Source organism: Martes martes (assembly GCF_963455335.1).
Source record: "Martes martes genome assembly, chromosome: 7".
Classification (NCBI taxonomy): domain Eukaryota; kingdom Metazoa; phylum Chordata; class Mammalia; order Carnivora; family Mustelidae; genus Martes; species Martes martes.
In genome coordinates this window covers 140302617-140321951 of record NC_137894.1, presented here as the reverse complement: position 1 = coordinate 140321951, position 19335 = coordinate 140302617, and the positions used below count along the sequence as shown (strand labels likewise).

Genomic DNA, 19335 nt, shown 5'->3' with positions numbered 1-19335 from the left:
TTCTCTCCTTCTCCCTTTGCCCCTCCTGCTCGTGCTCTCTCTCTAAAATAAACAAATAAATCTCTTTTTTTTTAAAGTGGTAATAATAATATGTCACGGCAGGGAAAGCAATCAGAAAACCAGTTCAGGCTATGCTAGACGGCAGGACATCCGGACCCTAGGATCTAGAGCTGGACGGTGGAAAGTAGAGGTGGGACAGGCAGACGAGAAGTGCTCTGGGAAAGCCAGTCCCCCACCCGGCCCCCCACCTCCCACCGGCAGACAAGGGCAGACAAGGGCAGCCCTTCCTCCTGGCCTTGTCCAGATTCATTCGCCAATCAATCTTTCACTTGACAAGCGTGTCCGAGGACCTGTTCAGGCTGGATCTGGGGAGACACACCCTCATGAAAACACCTGTAGGGGGTCCCACCACACTTCCCTCTGGCTCCGTGGTGAGAGCTGCGCCTGGCCAAGGACCCCTGGTCCAGAGTGGGCATGACCAGAAGCTAGTCAATCAGCGTCCTTCCTTCCCTGAGACTTGTCAGCAGAGGAAGGAGGCAGCCCCTTGCTGGTGGCTTCTGCCGTGAGAGTGAAGCGGGCTCAAGCCAAGGCCCAAAGGGCGAGAGAGAGACTCATCCATCCTTGGCCTGCCGCGATGAGGCCTGAGAATGGGGCCAGCATGCACCCTCTGGTCTAAACTGGCTCGGCCCGGCAACAAATGGCGGTCTGATGCTATTATTACCAAACTCTGTGCTGTTGTTTCCTGAGTGCCTACTGCATACACGTCCTGCCAAGAGCTGTACAGACCTCAACCTCATTAACCCTCACAAGCTGGGTACTAGTAATTCTCATTTTATAGACAGGGGAACCGAGGCACTGGGCGGCTCGGCACTTCCCTGCAGCCACACAATGAAAGGTGACAGCAGGATTTAAGTCTGCGTATCTGACCCCAAAGGCTGTGTCCTGCCAATGGGCCACATGTGCAGTTATTCATTGAACACCTACTGTGTGCCCAGGGCCAGGCGTACAGCAGGGAACAGGCACCCAGAGTCCTGGGAAGCTTACACTCCACTGCACACAGCTGTGTGTCAGGGACGGGAAAACCTCAGGCAGAGCTGAGCACTCTGGGTAAAAAGACCGAGAATGACAGGAGCGTGTTACGCACAGAGTTCAGGGGAGACTCCCCGAAGGTCCACTGTCTACACATTCCATGAGACAGGCAGGGAGCCAGGGGGCACTGGGAGAAATCAGACCTAGCAGAAGGGACGGCAGGAGCAAAGGCCCTGAGGCACCACACCATGGGAGCACCATGGAGGGAGCCATTAGCCTATAAGGGATACCGGTGATATGGGAAGGCTCCATTTCACAGATAAAGTGTCCTGAGTCCAGGCTTCTAAGATCACTGAGCTTCCCACACACAGCAGGGGAACTCATCGGAGGCGGGGGTGAGAAAGCGTGTGGGCGGGAGGCCCAGCAGGGCAGCCACACGAGATTGAGGGAGGAGTGTCCATCACTTGCGCCACGTTCTGAATGGACGTTCGCTCGGCCTCTGCTCCCCCTGCCACCCTGCCAGGGCCAGGGCCTCATGGGCAGCTCTACTTCTGTAGGGACCAGGCCCTCAGAGCATGGGACATGATTCTCTTTCTTTTCACCAAATTGGCCATTCTTGAGCCTAAAAAAAGAAAGTGCTCCCACCCTGAGCTCCGCCAACTTCTAGCCTGGCAGCATACAGAGTCACTGGCCCTGCATCCCGCATGAGCCTGGGGGTTCACTTCTCTCAGCAGCCTGAAGAGCAAGTGCCCCCCCGAGTTCAGGCACAGCAGGTGCTGTATCCACTCAACACCCACGGCCTGCCAGGTTCCCCACTGACTGTGGGGCAGGGGTGGGGGCAGGGATGAAGGCTAGAAAAGGAGTCGGCCCTTAGGACAAGCCTGACCTCAGGGCCTTTGCACTGCCCTTCCCTCTTCCCAGAATGCCTGACTCATGGAGCCCTGAGCAAGTTATTAGACATACTGAAATAAACATATTTATGCACCAACCCTCTGCAAGCTCTAGATGTCCTTCCCCATTTGTCCTGTTCCCTTTCTAGGACTGGAACCACTGGTATAGTGACACCGACCACAGACTTGACCTCCTTGGAGCCGTACAGCAAGCCTGCAGGCAGAGGGTCCTGCCACCGCCCTACAGATGGGGAGAATGAGGCTCAGAGAGGAGACGACTCCCAAGGTCTCAGCTGTGCTGACCGCAGAGCTGGCCTGGAACCCAGGTTCTGCAGAGGCAAAGCTGGCACCCCATGGCTCCCAGTCCCATGGCTCCCCTGCCCACGGGCCTCCTGGTCGGGTCCTCTGCACTCCCTCACTGACTCCCCTGCCGGGGATGCCTCCTCACCTGCTCACAGTCTCCCTCCAGCAGGAAGCCTTTCAAAGCCACGGGGACACCCCTGCTCCCCTGCAGTTCCTCACCCAGAGTGGATCCTCGGGCTCTGGGTGGCCCCGATTATGGCCCTGGTGAGACTTGGTGCAAAGGCTCACCTGCCTGCGCAGGCCCCGGGGGGCCAGGTCTTCCTGCCAGCCTAACTCCTCAGGGCTCCCTAGCAGCCTTCTGCACACTTCTTTGCTGGGATGTTGTGCACACCCTACAGGGAGTGGGACTCCCCGAGCCATGCCTGGTGGGGAGAGAGAGGCAGCCTGGGCCCCGCAACACTGGTGGGGACTGCCGTGCTCCCATACGGAGCTCCTGGGGGCAGCTCTAAGACCCAGAGCCCCCACTGGGCCCCCACGGCCCCAGGAGTTGGGTCCCTCATCAGGATCAGCAGAGGGGGTGCCCCATCTCAAGCTCCCACTGGTCTATCCTGGAGCCCCAGAGGGCCTGAGAGGGCGCAGGCGCAAGGGGGCGGCCAGCACACATCTGTCGCTGAGATAACCTAAGAAAGAGCGGACACCCACGTTTATTGAACAGCCACCTGCCAGCCACTTCGGCTAATGCGGGCCTCGCGACCCTGAGGCAAACACGTCTCTGTCCCCATTTTACAGATGTGGAAACCGAGGCTCAGAAGGTTTGACCGGAGGCAACCTCAGCGCTTCCTCACCCCCACCCGCCCCGAGGAAGAATGGAAGCCCGGGGCCTGGCCGGCATCCAGAAGGCTCTGTACTAGGAGGCTCAGTGCCAGATCTTAACGTCGCCCTCCCAGGAGCAGGTGGCGAGGACGGAGGGCAGCACAGGGTGGAAGGCGGCGCCCACACAAGCCTCGGTATGCCCTGGCAGCGTGCGCGCCCGGCTGGCGGTGCGAAAGCTGTACAGCAGGACTCGGCCGTCGGCGCTGCCCGTCACCAGCAGGTCACCGTCCGGGGAGCACTCGCAGCCCACCGAGTAGCCTTCTACCTGCAGAGGGCAACACAGAGGGTGAGCGGGCCGCAGAGCAGCGGCCCCTGCAGGCAGCCCGAGCTCCCTCCATAAGCCCGGGGCCCAGCCCGGGGCCCAGCACCGGAGCCTGCTGCGCGGAGCTGGTTTAGGGGAATGCAGCTGGACCGGCTTCCGCAAAGCGGCGTGTCTGGTCTCACCGGCAGCCACTGAGTCCCCCCGCCCCTTCTGCCCCAGTGAGGACAAGGGGACAGATGCAGAAAGAGCCCCCACCCCTGTCCTGTCCTCCCTCCCCCACCCCCATGGCCTGTCCCGTGAGCCACTAAGTCAGGGAAAACCTTTCCGGCCTGGCAGCTGGGGCCTGGACGTAGGGCCGGAGGTGGCCCAGGGCGTTCAGTGAAGACCAGGCCACACAGCATGTGTCCCCTGGGAAACAGAAAACAGAAACTACCCAGAAAGAGGGTCTGTGCACTCTGGGGCCCCAGGTCGACCGCGGGGAGGCTGTGGGGCCAGGGCTCTGCTCTCCAGCTGGGGAATAGGAACTCTGTACCTTGTGCCCTTCGTAGCGCCGCCTCCTGCTCATCCGGTAGGGCCACACAGCAGAAAAGAGAGCCAGGTAGTTGCCATTGGTCTGCGCCAGGAACACAGGCTCCCGGGGGTGCAAGGCGAGGCTGGGGCAGGTGTACCTCTCCTGAGAAACAGTGAGGCCACAGAGAGGGTAGAAAAGGCTCCCACTGGCCCCGGCTCCAACAAACACACCACCAGTTCTCTACTCCTGGATCCTCAGGTCCAGCCCCCACACCTGGGCTTCAGGGTCTGTACACATTTCCTAGGGCTGTTGTGACAAAATGCCACAAACTTGCTGGCTGAAAACCACTAACATTTACTCTTAGAGTCTTAGAAGTCAGAGGTCTCACTGGGCTAAAAGCAAAAGTGTCAGCAGAGCCACGTTCCTTCTGGAAGTTCTGAGGGTAATCTGTTTTCTTGCCCTTCCTAATATCCCTTGGTTCATGGCCCTAGTGGGGGACTGAAAAATGGCCCCCCAAACTACATCTATCCCCTGATTCCTGGGCCCTGTAAATGTCACCTTATATGGCAAAAAATGTGGAGGGGGGGGCCTTTGCAGATGTAATTAAGTTAAGCTTCTTGAGGTGGGGATATTATCCCCTAATATTGCCCTAAATGCAATCACATGTGTCCTTAGAGAAGGAAGCCAGGAGATCAGACACCCAGAGAAGGGGACATGGAGACAGAGCAGAGGGTCTGAAGAAGCGGGGACAGACGCTCCCCCAGAGGCTCCAGACCAGATCTTGACTTGAACCCAGTGAGACTTAGTGGCCGTCTGGCCTCCAAAACCGAGAGTGAATTTGTTAGTTTAAGCCACCAGCTCTGAGGTACTTTGCTACAGAGTGACAGGAAACAAGTCCACACACCCCCTCCCGCCTCCACGGGGAGCCCTCAGGGTAGACCCCGCCCAGCCCAGGTTCCCCCCGGCCCACACACACACGGTAACTGAGGAGGCGAACGGCCAGGCGAGAAGACAAAGGCACGAACCAAGTGTTCAAAGCACCAGGCAAGGAACTGGCAGTGTCTGAGAGGCTGGGTCACACGGAAACACCCCTACAAGCTCCCTTCTCAGATGCACCTGTTCGTCCTTTATTCTAAGTGTCGCCCTGAAGCCACATGGTCTAAAAGAGCCCAAACTCGGGGAGCCACGTGGGGAGCAGGTGGAATACAGCTGTGGACTCCTGTGCCCGTCGGGGGCACAGCGGCCATGGCCACCTGCTAACAAGCTCCCCTGCACGCTGCCACCGAGCAGAGCGCCTGCTCAGCCGCCCAGGAAGGGAGGATGTGTGATTTTTAAGAGGGCCACGGCTGGGGCATTCAGCACTTTCCCCTGACGACCTGCCCTGGTTTCTGCACAGGCTGTTGGACGCAGAATGCCAGGTGGCCAGACGGGCCCATGCAGCCCCCCCAGGGCCTGTCCTTCCCAGCGGGTTACACTAGCTCCCTGTAGTAAAGGTCTAGAGGCTGGTTTGCTCAGGGTCATGTAGAAGCTTCGGAGAAAAGGAAAAGCAGGGAAGAGGAGCAGGTATATATGTACACCTAGTATACATTTTTTAAATTCGGCAGGGGGAGTACCAAAGAAATTAGCCATGGCTTAATTAAAATCTTATAAGATGATGATGGAAATGGTGGCAGTGGTGGTGGTAATGATGATGAAGTGGCGGTGATGATGATGGCGGTGGTGGTGATGGTGGAGATGGTGATGACGGGGGTGGTGGCAGTGGTGGTGGTGGTGGTGGTGATGGTGATGGTGGTGGTGATGGTGGTGGTGGTGGTGGCGGTGGTGGTGGTGAAGATGCTGGATTTGATGGTGGTGACAGTGGTGAGGGTGCGTTACTGATGGAGAGCCCCCTGCGCCCGGGACTATGCTAGATCCTTTATAAGCATCATCTCCTTCAATTCTCAGAACCCCTCTATGAGGTAAATAGCCTTCTCACCCTCAATTTCCTAAGAGGAAAATGAGAATCAAAGAGGCTACATAACGGGCTTGTAAGTGGTGAATCCAGGACTCTAAGAGAGGTGGTCTAACCTTGGGTCCCTGTTTGAACTTCCAAGTCACAGCTCCTGCCAAACACACTGAGCAAGGGCGGGACAGAAACCCGGGGGCTGGCTGGGGTGGCAGAGGGAAAGCAGGAGTGTCTTGGGTTGTGTGGCTATCTTCTACTGATCTGGATGAGCGGCCCCCCCCACCCTCCCCTGCGGGGTGGCAAGGCCGGACAGAGGAGGAGTAGGACAGTCATGGAGGTGCTGTGACCTGGAGCCTCCGGAAAGCTTTCCAGGCAGGCCTGGACCTGCCCTTGTCTCCCTGACCCAAGAGATTCAGGCACCTGAACGGTCTCTAAAGATCCTGCCCGCTGAACCATCCTCATAGGAAGTAACCTGGGATCCCAGCAGCTTAGGGCTACATCCTGCAGCTGAAGCAAACAGAAAAGCAATGCCAAACAGGGTTTCTCACGTGGAAAATCTGGTTGGAGATTTTGGCAGAGCTCCGGAAATCCCAGGCAATAATGGTGCGGTCAGCAGAGTCCCGGCTCGACGCATCTGTGCTGCTCAGGAACTCAGAGCCTTCCTGGAGGAAGAGGATGTCCAAGGTCTGCTGGATGGTCGCCTTGTAGCTTCTCACGGCCTGCAAGAGCGGGCACCTATCATGCTGCGGGGCCCCGGGAGTATAGGGCAGGTACCCGCGGGGAGGGCCACCAAGGGCCCAGACAGCAGGGGGGTCCAGTGAGGGCAGTGCCGGGCTGCTAGGAGATACAGCCTTGCCTTATGGCCCTTCCCCACAGACAGTCCTCCCTGTCACGTGCCCACCCCACGTCTACTGACACATGGCCGCCATCCACTGGCCGCCCAGGGAGGCGTGATGATCTTTCCAATCACACCAGTCACCTAGAGAGACCAGCTGGAGACCGAGAAACGTGAGCTCTGGGAAGGACCCATTGCCCAAGGGCACCTAAAGGGCATCAATGATGCCCTTTGATACCAGGCCGTATTTAGTGAGAGGCTCTTGCTTCTAAAGATGTCACGTAATTCACACCTCACAAAATTCCAGCCTCTTCTCTCTGGAACAGTAACTGCAGTACAGAAGGCCAGGGTCCTTGGAGACCATAAAACCAGAACCACAGTACACAGAGTAGCTTTAAAAACACTTTTACTTCTTAGCATCACAACCAATATTTCATAGCTTCCTGTCTTGTAAACCAATGTGATTAACTATCAAGCACGTCTGTTTTCTCCAGAGCACTTTACCACATTCACCTTCCATTCTAAAGCAACTTGTTTAGGTTGGGGGCGGTCGCTGTACGGACAAGGAGCTCCACTTCACAAACGCACAGACAGCACACTCCAGACTGCAACATTCAGCAAGAGGCCAGGACAAGGGGGCCTCTGGCCTTCCTGCAGGTCCTGGCTGGCCTGTTTACCAGCTCCCAGGGCGCCACCATGTGGCCACAGCATAAACACAGTTCTCTGGTCCCTCGCCTGGGGCTCGGAAAGTCTTGACAAATTTTTTTTAAACTGGAGTTCACAACCTTTAAAATTTTGCAGATATTATTTCCTATCATCCTCTTTTAAATGTGTGTAAGTCAAATTCACATTACATGCAGGACTCTATAAAGTCAGTTTAGGAGTTTTGAGACCCATTATCCGGATGAGGAACACTGAGGCTCAGAGATGTAAGGATATGCTTGAAGTCCCACCACCAGGGTGGTGGGCTTCTCCCCATCCCTGCTGCTTCCCTGGGGCCCACAAACCAGTCTCCTACTGGCCACTCCCTACCTCGATAAATATGGGGACAGTTTCCCTGGGGAGGATAAGGACAAACGACTGCTCTTCTATGAGCCTCTTCAGAAGCAGCCCCCAGCTAAGTTGATTTCAGGAGGTTTGGGAGATTTTGGAGCCTGAAGAGCAGTGCACAGGCAGAAAAGAGAGGGCAGCCCTCCAGGCCTCTGAACACGGGGCAGAAAGCCAACCTGAGGCTGCTCCCCCGCCCTGAGCCTCACAGAGTGTAGACCGGGACAGGAGGCGGGGGCCGGGGGGAGACATCTCCCTGCGCCCAGCCATAGGGGCCCAGTGGGGGTGTGGCTAGCCGAATGCTCCGCCTGCCCAGCGTGAGGCTGGGGGCCTGGGGCCGGGGTGCTGCTCGCCTTCACAGTCTCCAACACCAGCTCCCGTGAGTTTGCACAACAGTCCAACTCACAAAAGTCCCTTCCAAGGCAGTGTCTGGAATCTGCTTCGGTGGGAGGGGAGAGAAGAAGAGGGAGCAATGCCCCATAATCATGGCTCTGGAGTGATCTCTTTATCAGCTCCTCCCATCCCAGCACCATTCCAGTCACCCCTCACTTCAGCCACCCCAGGCCTCCACTTGCCTGGGCCTCATCGTCTTTCTTCCCCTTTTCCCAAAGCTCTCTCCATCACCGCCGCTCAGGTGAGGAGCAGGAAACCCAGAGACGGCCAGGGTAGCAAATACCAAGAGAAGAGTACGTCTGGCCCGACTCGTGTCCCTGGCTGTGGCCTGCACGCTGGGCAGCTTGTCCTCCCCGGTGGTGGGGGAGGCACAGAGGAGACCCCGGAGCTACAGCATCTCACAGAGAAGCGCCCCTAGTGGGTGCCCACACATGCCAGGCAGTGCCTATCTCCCCGCAGGGACCATGAGCTCGTGGGCAGGTTCCGGCCCACACGCTGCAGGCCTCTCTCTGGCCACAGCACCCGGATCCCCACAGGGGGCTAGGGAAACACCTTTCCTCACCCAGGAAAGGACAGAGGAAGAAGAGAGCTCTCCTTGCCACTTCCGAGTGCCCAGTAAGTGGCAGCCACTGGGCAGGCGTGCCACATAAATTAGCTCATGACAGCCCAGAGGTAGCTTTTCCCAGAGGGTGACATGAGGGCCCAGAGAGGAGGAAGGTGCCAGGGGCCCTCGGCCTGTCCTTGACGGGACTACCCGCAAGCCCACCAACACACCTGCCTCCAAAGACAAACTTTCCAGGAGAATGAAAACCATTGTTCTGCATGTTCCTGAGAACGGATGGAAACGGCCCAATTCATTAGGGCACCATAAAACTGAATGGCCGGGAAACAAGCCGGGTTCCGAGCGATCCCCGCCAATAGCGCTGCTGTAAGTGGAAGGCTGACCTTTGAAGTGATCGCCACTGAACGTGATTTACTCGCCTCCACAACTGCTCCTGCCCCGGGAAAGAGCAGAGGAGCCATTTGTGTGTCTAGCTGGTGGGTTTTATGGCAACCTTAATTACACCGACAGCTGGTGTGTCCCATCCCAGGGGCATGGGACGGCGCGACGCGGGCCTAACTAGCTGCATCCAGAAGGGAGCCCTCCCCGGACTCCTCCGGCAGCTGGCGGCCTCTGTCAGGTAAGCAGATACCTGGCTGAGGAAAGTGGGAGACGGAATCCACACCACGACATACTCAGGTGTGAGAATCACTCAACATCCCTGAAATCCTGACACCTGCTTGGCCCAGCAGACAAACCTGGGAAACTCTGGGCGAACTCTGATTCATCCAAAGCACAGGCTGCCCTTCCTTGTGTCCCTGCCCCTTCCAAAGTGCACGGGTTTGAGGCGCAGGCTGGGCTCCAGTCCTGGCCCAGCTGCTGACTTTCTGGATGCCTCGGAGAGTCCCCTCCCTCCGCAGACCTGGCTTTCTGGTCATCACCACAAAGGGCCTGGACTGGCAAAGCAAACCTCAGCCTCTGGGAGCTGCTGGGCCCCAGAAAGGAGGAGGGCTGAGGTGCTCTAGCTCCCTGACCCCAACCCACCACTTCACTGCACCCAAGCCTGAGGAAAGGCAAAGGGACACACTGCTCTGGCTCCCGTGGGATGCCATGCTCCCTCAGTCACCTGCCTACCCCACAGGACCATGAGTTCCTGGGGACTGGCACCTGTCCCATTTCCGGTCACCCTTGGGCAGCACTGGGTCCGCACAGCTCAGGCATCACGAAGCTGTGTTGAACTGATGGCTGGAGGATAAGGGGATGAGTGGATGCACAAATGGACGAGCGAACAAAAGGACAGTGTGAAAAGCAGGGACTTTAAGGTCACTAGCTCCCAGCGACATCCTGGAACTTGGGGCTGAGCCAACACTTGGGGAGCTGCCACCCCCATTCAGGGAGAGGACATTCATTCTCAGGGTCCTCCTGTGGTCCTGGACACAGAGACAAAGGAAACCTGACTCTCAAGGAACTCCGAGACCACGGCGGGCGTGGGAGGCAGAAGCAGACCGTCTCACTCAGTGTCACATCACCGCTTGCCCTGGGGAGGCTGGTGGGAGGCCTCTCTCCCCGGGAGAGGGCCCAAGCTCTCAGGCAGACACCCTGGAGCCCTGCTGCTGAACTTCACCATCCTGGGCAAACCACACCTGTCTGCCTCAGCCTCCGCACCTGTAAGGCGGGGAGAGTAATGGGGCCAACAGCAAAAAAGCCGATGTGCCTGGCCCAGTGCTGACCCGAACCAGATGTCCAGAAACCCTCTCTTCTGGAGCCAGCCGGAGCCAGAGTGCCCAGCTCGAAGCTATGGGTCCTTGGGAAAGCTTCTTCTCCCCAGGGTTCAATCCCTTCTCCCTGAAAGTAAACACTGAGGTCTCTTCAAATGCTAAGATGTCAGGAACTACGCATAAAATAAGGCTGGAGAGGTGAGCAAAGGGCCCCTTTCTATAGGTTAAATTCACTCAAGAAGCCAAACACAGAGCACAGTGGACACCAAAAAGGGCTCTGTTAATAAATTCAAAAAGGATCAGAAATTTATGTTAAAAAAAATAGAAAAGAGGACCTGAATGAGTTTTTCTACAACCTGGAGCTGGGGGAACCATTCCTAGCCATGACTCTGAGGCCAGAAGCAATGAGAAGAAAAATGGGTTAACCTGGCTACATGAAAATAATACTAATAATTTTAAAAACTATTGCATACAACAGAAAAAAAGTAAATAAAAATGACAAATGGGAGAAATATTTGCAACTTACGTTAGAGGTAAAGGTTACCATCCCTGCTACACAGTTTCTCAAAACAGATGATAAAGACCCAGTAGCTCTACAAAAAAGTGCTAGAAAAGTGAACAGAGAGTTCACATAAAAGGAAATGTAACTGGTCCTTTGATTTGCTCATAACAAGAGAAATGCAAATTTAAATTACACAGAGGTAGCATTTCTTACCTATCAAATTAGCAAAATCCCAGTTTGACAACACACTCCATTAGGCGGCTGTGGGGCATTCGCTAACTGGACACGCTGTTGACAGAAACACAAAATGATACAATCCCCATGGAGAGAACTGGGGCAACATTAAGGAAAAACATATGCCTTGTTTCTCAGCAATCTGCAGGACCCAGCAAAGCAACCTGTAGGAACGATCCCACAGGTCCACTGGCAAAACCCCAAAAAGATATAAGTACAACACCAATGAAAGCAGCAATACTTATAAAAATAAAAAACCGGAAATAACCCAAACGTACATCTAGAAGGGACCAGTTGAATAAACCTTAGAACACCCACACTCCAGAAGATGATGCAGCCAAGAGCGGGGCCTGCCCTCCTGCCCCGCTACGAGGCGGCCTCCAAGGCACACTGTCCCGTAAGAAAAGCCCCAGGTGGCAGAGCAGCAGTGTACGAGGTGAAAGGAAGCGGGGGCAGGAACGTGTGTGTGCAGCTTCCATTCAAAACAACAGCAAAGGGGAGTCTGGGTGGCTCAGCGGGCTAAGCCTCTGCCTTCGGCTCAGGTCATGATCCCAGGGTCCTGGGATCGAGCCCCACATCGGGCTCCCTGCTCGGTGGCCAGCCTGCTAAGCCCTCTCTCCGCCTGCCTCTTGGCCTACTTGTGATCTCTGTCTGTCAAACAAATAAAAATAAAATCTTAAAAAAAAAACCCAGCAGGATAAACCAGAAACTAAAGAAGTAAATAAAGAGAGAAAGAGAATGGAGGAGACAGGAGGAGACAGGATTAGAGACAGAACTTAGAGGATGTCTGCAAGGGGCCAAACAGTGAGTAGTTCAGGGTTCTGGGGACACATACCGTTACTGATGCTTACTCTCCTGTGTGCGTGTACGTGGGTGCAGGTGTGTGAACACATGTGCAGGCATGTGTATGCTGAAGTCAATCTTTTTTTAGGATTGTATTTATTTTAGAGAGAGAGCACGTGCAAGCACAAGGGGGAGGGGCAGGAGAGAGAGAGGATCCCAAGCAGATGCCCTGCTGAGTGTGGATCCCGATAGCTGGGCTGGATCTCTCAGCCCTGAGACCATGACCTGATTGGAAATCAAGAGCTGGGACACTTAACCGATAGAAACCATTCTTAGCTCAAGGACCGTACGAAGCCGGTGGCAGGCCAGAGAGGGCCTACAAGCTATAGGTTGTCCAGTTTCTTCTCTAGAGTCATGTATATATTTTATAAAACAATGAAACCAAATTAACATAAAGCAGGCTCTAGATGTGAAAGCAAAATTAAGCGAAGAAAACTAACCGTGTGTTGAGCTGGTAGCTTAACCACACAAACGGGATTTATTTTGAGAGACACTAAAGCTCACTAATATAATGGCACATCCTTGGTTGAATGCACATTCTGAACCGAAAATCAGCAATTTGATGGTAGATCCCAACTGGACATGCTCTGCAGATCAAAAAAACCCACAAGAAACCTTAAAAAAACCTGTCTTCAATCATCACACAGCTCATGTTGATATATAGCCCCTGAATTGTGCAAAGGCAGATAGAAATAAAAATTTCCAGTACAAAAAAGAAAACATACATAAAACCAAAGAAGTTAAAGAAAAATTCTATAATCCTAAATTTGAACTGAGGGGGGAAAAATCAGTATTTTTTCTTTTTTGAGATTTTATTTTTAAGTAATCTCCACACCCCGCACAGGGCTCAAACTTACAACCCTGAGATCAAGAGTCACACGCTCCATCCACCGAGCCAGCCCAGTGCCCATGATGTATTTTTTCTTAACAAAAACCTTTCCTAGCTCTGTCCACAGAAGAGACCTAGAAACAAGGAGCAACCACACCACTCCTACTATAGCCTCTAAAGCCTGCCAAACCCAGAAGTGACAGATGACAGACCTCGGCACCACAACAGTGACTGTATCTGTCTAGCATACGTTTAAGAAGGTAAAGGAAAGCGGGGCGCCTGGGTGGTTCAGTCAGTGGAGCACTGACTCGTGATTTCTGCTCAAGTCATGATCTCAGAGCTGTGAGACTGACCCCCACTGTCAGGCTCCACGCTGCTTAAAATTCTCTCCCTCTGCCCTTCCCCATCCCAACATGTGGAAGGAACTCTCTCCCTCTTAAAAAAAAGGGTGGGGGAGAGGGAGTGATGGACACTGGGGAGGGTATGTGATAGGACGAGTGCTGTGAATTGTGTAAGACTGATGGATCACAGACCTGTACCCCTGAAACAAATAATACATTATATGTTAATTTTTAAAATTAATAAATAATAATTTAAAAACAGAAAAAAGAAAAAGACAAGGGTAGAGGCAAAAGTGACCATGGTAGGTAGGCACGTGGAGGATGTAGGAGTCCCCCACTGAACTTCTAGGGATGAAATACACAATGTTTGAGATGAAAAAATACATTAGATGGGATTAACAGCAGATGAGATACTGCCAAAAAAGAAAAAACTAGTAAACTAGAAGACAGAACAACTGAAATTATTCAAAACACAGCAAAGAGGAAAAAAAAGACTGGATTTAAAGATGAAATCTAGTTTTAACCCAAAATGGAATAAGCCCGCTATGGCTTCTTATTCTCTCCTACCAATTACAACTAAAAGCTCTGGACAAAATTCAAGAAGCAACTACTTAAAGGCTTTAAAGAGTAAATAATAGCAAGTAGGTAGGGGAGGGAAATAAAAATTTGAAAGCTAAGGGCCTAGATTTATGGGGCTTGGGGGAGGGGTTCGCTTGTTTGCTGTCTTTTAACTCCTGACTTTGACAAATGGACTTACTGTATTAAGGAACTACATAGTGAGCATGGACAGCAAAAATTCTGAAATAAATCTGTCATTCTGGTCAAAGGAACAAGAAAGTGGGCCCTTGTAAGCCAGAGAGTATGGGGGAAATTTTAAAATATTTCCACCTGCTCTCCTGCCCGGACCCAACATCAGCCCCAACTGCAGGACTGCAGTGCTCTGAGCGTGCAGCACAAGTACCCAAAACCCGGACAGAAAACATCTGAATAGAGGATCTGGGGGAAAGGGCCTTAATATAACAACCATAAGGGGAGAAACGCATTATTTTTTTCCTCTATTTTCTCTGGCTGCTTCGCCTTGAAAGGAATCCCAGTTAGTATATACCATGACGAGGCAGAAGGCTAACAGTCTGAGACAATGCCATCTCTCTGCCAGAAGAACCAGGGAAGGACACCCTGGGGCCAGACAGTGTGGGAGAAATTCCAAAGAGGAGAGAGCTGAGAATCCTCTAGTTCTGTGTGTGAGCCGACACGCACCGCAGGACAATCCCTAAGCAATACAGTCACGGACACAATCACAGAAGCACCACCGAAAACAGGAGAAGCAGAATATCATATAACCACTGCCCAAGTCTGAAACTAACCCGTTCATGGCCCAGCACCACAAAGGGTCAGAACACTACAATGAAAATGGAGCCACTGCCTAAAGAAAGAAAGAACTTAGAGTCTGAATCTAATGTGGTTAGTTGCTGTTAAGACAAACAAATCATTGTTCTCCCATAGGACTTTAATAGGGCCCAGGATCTAACCACATAATATTCAAAATATGCAGGATATATTCTGAAGTAACTTGACATATAAAGAACCAGGAAAATGTAAAAAGTAACCACCACAGAAGAGAAATGACAGATGTCAGTCCTGAAGTGACCCAGACGCTGGAATTACAAGACACATTTAAATAGTGATTATAATAATCCCCAATGGCATAAGATAAACATTCTTTTTCCAAAACAATATTTTATTTATTTATTTGACAGAAAGAGAGAGAGTATACAAGCAGGAGGAGGAGGTGAGGGAGAAACAGGCTCCCCACTGAAAAGGGAACCTGATGCAGGCTTCAATCCCAGAACCCTGGGATCATGACCTGAGCCAAAGGCAGATGTCTAACCAACTGAGCCACTCAGGTGCCCCAGGAACTACATATTTTTTTTTAAATAGAAAAATTTAGAACTGGGGGGAAAAAAATCATAGAATAAGCTCGATAACAAAATGGAAGTGACAAAAGAAAGACTCTGTGAACCTGAAGACAGATCGACAGGAATGATACAATCTGAAAAAAAAATTACTTATAGACCCTTAGGGACCTGTGGGATAATAGCAAAAACTTAAGTATTTTTGTCACTGGAGTTCTTAAAGGAAAGGTGAAAGGCAGCAGTGCAGAAGAATATATATACTTGTTGACTGACAGTACCCAAATTTGGCAAAAGGCATAAACTTAGAGTCAAGAGGCTCGGTAAGCCACGAAGAGGAAACCAAGGAAAACCAAGCCCTGACACATCACAATAAAACTGCTGAAAAGCTAAAGGAAAAACCTTGAGAGCACCTGGGGAGAAAAATGAAGCATCACATGAAGCAATCTGAAGGGCTAGGGGTGTCAGAAACTGTGGAGGCCAGAAGACTGTGGACACAGCGGAAGTGGCGACAGGACGGAGCGTCAGCCCAAAATGTTATAGACAAAAGCATATCCTTTGGGAATGAAGGGGAGATAAGGACTTTCACAGATGAAGAAAAGCTAAGTAAATTTATCATCAGCAGACCTGCTCTCCCTACAACAAATGTCAGCCAGGTGCCCCGAAACACATTTTTTTAAAGATTATTTATTTATTTGACAGAGAAATCACAATTAGGCAGAAAGGCAGGCAGAGAGGTGGGGGGAAGCAGGCCCCCCACCGAGAGAGAGCCTGATGTGGGGCCTGATCCCAGGACCCTGGGATCATGACATGAGCCGAAGGCAGAGGCTTAACCCACTGAACCACCCAGGTGCCCCCGGAAACACATTTTAAATACAAAGATAGAAACAGGTTAAAAGTAAAAACATGGAAAAGTTGTATCATGCTAACAGTAATCAAAGTAAATCGGGAACACCTAGGTTAATGACAGACAAAGGAGATTTCAGAATAAAGAATATCACCAGGGATAAAGAAAGTCTTTCATAATGATTACAGAGTCAATTCATCAGGGAAATGTAACAATCCTCAATGGTTATGTACCTAATAACAGAGCCTCAAAATAAATTAAGGAAAACTAACAGAACTTAAAAAGGAAATAAGACAAATTCACTCTTCTAGTCACATATTTCAACCAGCTGCTCTTAACTAAGAGAACAAATGGTCAGAAATATCAGAAAGGATACAGAGGACTTGAGTAACACAATTTGCCAACTCAATCTAATTGAGACGTCTACAACACTACTCTCAACAACAGGAGAATAAACATTATTTTCAATTACACACGGAATGTTTACCAAGGTAGACCACATTCTAGAACGTCAAACAAGTATCAATAAACTTAAAAGGATTCAAACACACAATGTATGTTCTGTACCACAATGGAATTAAAAACCAATAAAAGATATCTGGAAAATTCCCAAGTATTCAGAATCTAAATAGCATACTCCTGTAATAATCCATGGACCAAGAAGAAATAAAAAAGCTATTAGAAAGTATTTTTAACTGAATAAAACTGAAACCACAATATATCAACAGTTGCATTAACGTAGTTGTGACTCCCAGAGGGAAATTAACACAACAGTCCCCTCTTTCCCACGGTTTTGCTTCCCAGAGCTTCAGTCACCAAGGTCAGCTGTGGTCCGGATGGAGATGATCCCCCTTCTGGCCTATTGTCAGAAGGTCAGTGGTAGCCTAATGCTACATCACATGCCCAAGTCACTCATTTCACCTTATCACGGAGGCATTTTATCATCTCACATCATCACAAGAAATAGAAGGGGAAGTACAATATAATAAGATATTTTGAGAAAGAGACCACATTCACATAACTATTATATTATATTGTTATATTATTAGTTATTATTGCTAATCTATTACTGTGCCTAATTTATAAATTAAACTTTACCATAAGCATGTATGTATAGGGAAAAACACAGTATATAGTATATACGGGGTTCAGTCCCATCGTGGTTTCAGGCATCCACTGGAGGTCTTGGAACATATCCCTCATCGACAAGGGGGAGAGCTCCTGTGGCACTGAAGATCTACGTTAGAAAAGAACAAAAGTCTCAACTTCTACTCTAAGAAACTAAAAGAAGAATATAAAGTTAAACCCAAGGTTTAAGCAGGAGGAAATAATTAAGAAAAAAAATCATTAAGTTTTTAAAAGGAAAAGAAACAAAGAAAAATCAATGAAACAAAAATCTGGTACTTTGGAAAGGTCAACGAAATTAACAAGCCTCTAGACAATTTATGCCAAAAAATTAGATAACTTTGATGAAAGAAAAAAATTTCTTGAAGGATACAAACTACCAAAGTCGCTCAGAGAGAAAGAGAACACTGGAATAATCCTGTATTTATTTAATAAATTTTGTCTGAGGTTTCAAATCTTCCCCAAAAGAAAATTTCAGGCTAAGACAACTTCACTAGTCACTTCCAGAAAATAGAGAAGAAATAATAGCAACTCTATATAAACTCTTGCAGCAGACTGGGGAGAAAGGAACAATGCCAAAGTCATTCTATGAGGCCAGCATTGCCCTGATACCAAAAGGAGACAAAGATATTACCAGAGAAGGACAGAGCAAGATCCCTTTGAACACGGATGTGAAGATTCTTCACGCATTTTAGCCAACAGAATCCCAAATGATATCAAGTGGGATTTATCCCAAGAATGCAAGGTTATTTTAATAACTGAAAAATCTATTGACAAACCTACCATATTAACTGAGTCTAAGTAGGAAAAACATAATATCCCTCAAAAGATGTCAGAAAAGCAACCGACAAAACCCAACATTCATTCACAATAACAACTCTCAACAAACCAGGAATAAAAGGGAATGTCCTGAAATTCACAGGGGCAGCTACAAAAACACATAGCTAACATATGTAACTGTGAAAAAGAATGAATACTTCCCTCTAATACCGAGAACAAGGCAAGGATGTCCACCTCGCCTCTTCATTTCAACATGGGTCTGGAGGCTTAAGCCAGTGCAATAAGCTGGAAGGAAGGGACAGAACGCAGCGTGGGAGGGAGGAGGAAAAGGCATCCAGATTGGAAAAAAAGAATTAAAGTTGCCTTTATTCACAGATGACATGATCATCTTTGCAGAAAATACAATATCTACAAAAAATTAACTAAAAATAGTGAATGACTTAGAGTTATGGAATTCAAGATGAATATACAAAAATAGGTGTATCTCCATATACCACCAACATACAATTAGAAACTTACAACAGTGTAAAAATATAAATACGTAGGGATAAGACTAACAACAATGTGGAGGAGCTATACACTAAAAACTACAAGACACTGGTGAAAGAAATTAAACTAAATTTATTCTTTTAAAGATTTATTCATTTTAGAGAGAGAGAGAGAGACAGTGTTCATGGACATGTGGGGGGTGGGTAGGAGCAGAGGGAGAGAGAAGCAGAGAAACAGACTCCCCACTGAGCGCAGAGCCCTAGGTAGGGCTCAATCCCAGGACCCTGAGATCATGGCCTGAGCCAAAATCAAGTTGGACATTTAACAGACTGAGCCACCCAGGCACTCCAAACTAGATTTAAATAAATGGAGAAGTATACTATGCTTATGGATTGAAAGACTCGAAACTGTTAAGAATTCAATTCTCCTCCAGAATTGATTGGTAGATTACATACAATATCGTTCAAAGTTCAAGCAGGCCTTTTGGGGTAGAAAATTGACAACGTGGTTATAAAATTGAAATATAAGTACAAAGAACCTAGAACAGTCAAAACAATTTTGAAAAAGAAAAAAATTGGAAGACTTATACTACCTGATTTCAAGAGTCATTAGATGAAAATAATGAGAAAGATTAAAAGAAAACGATGGGGTATTGGTGTAAAGACAAAGTAAGTAATGGGAGAGAAGATATTACAAAAATAGACCTACACAGGGACACCTGAGTGGCTCAGTTGGTTAAGCAGCTGCCTTCAGCTCAGGTCATGATCCCAGGGTCCTGGGATCAATCGAGTCCCGTATCGGGCTCTTTGCTCAGCAGGGAGCCTGCTTCTCTCTCTGCCTCTGCCTGCCATTCTGCCTGCTTGTGCTTTCTGACAAATAAATAAAGTCTAAAAAAAAAATAGACCTAGACATATTCAGTCAAGTAATTTTCCCATAGTTACAAAGGTGTGGGTACCGTTTTCAACAAATGTTGCAGGAATGCTGAATATCCATGTGCAAAACCAGGAATTTCTATCCATTACCTTGTACTATGTACAAAAATTAATATGAGATGGACCACAGATTAATATAAAGCCCAAAACTATACA

The 19335-nt window shown here is 49.8% G+C and overlaps 1 protein-coding gene across 3 annotated transcripts in view; it reads right to left on the bottom strand.

The window, feature by feature from the left end:
* Window positions 1–2891: 2891 nt before the first annotated feature.
* The window catches only part of WDR25 (WD repeat domain 25), a 141971-nt gene continuing 125527 nt past the window's right edge, over window positions 2892–19335 (bottom strand). For all 3 annotated transcript variants that reach the window (XM_080807775.1, XM_080807774.1, XM_080807776.1), the window contains 3 exons: window positions 6362–6532; window positions 3890–4030; window positions 2892–3360 (listed from right to left, as the gene is read on the bottom strand). In XM_080807775.1, the coding sequence (XP_080663901.1) occupies window positions 3139–3360; window positions 3890–4030; window positions 6362–6532 (534 nt within the window). In that variant the 3' untranslated portion in view covers window positions 2892–3138. The remainder of the gene's footprint in view (window positions 3361–3889; window positions 4031–6361; window positions 6533–19335) is intronic.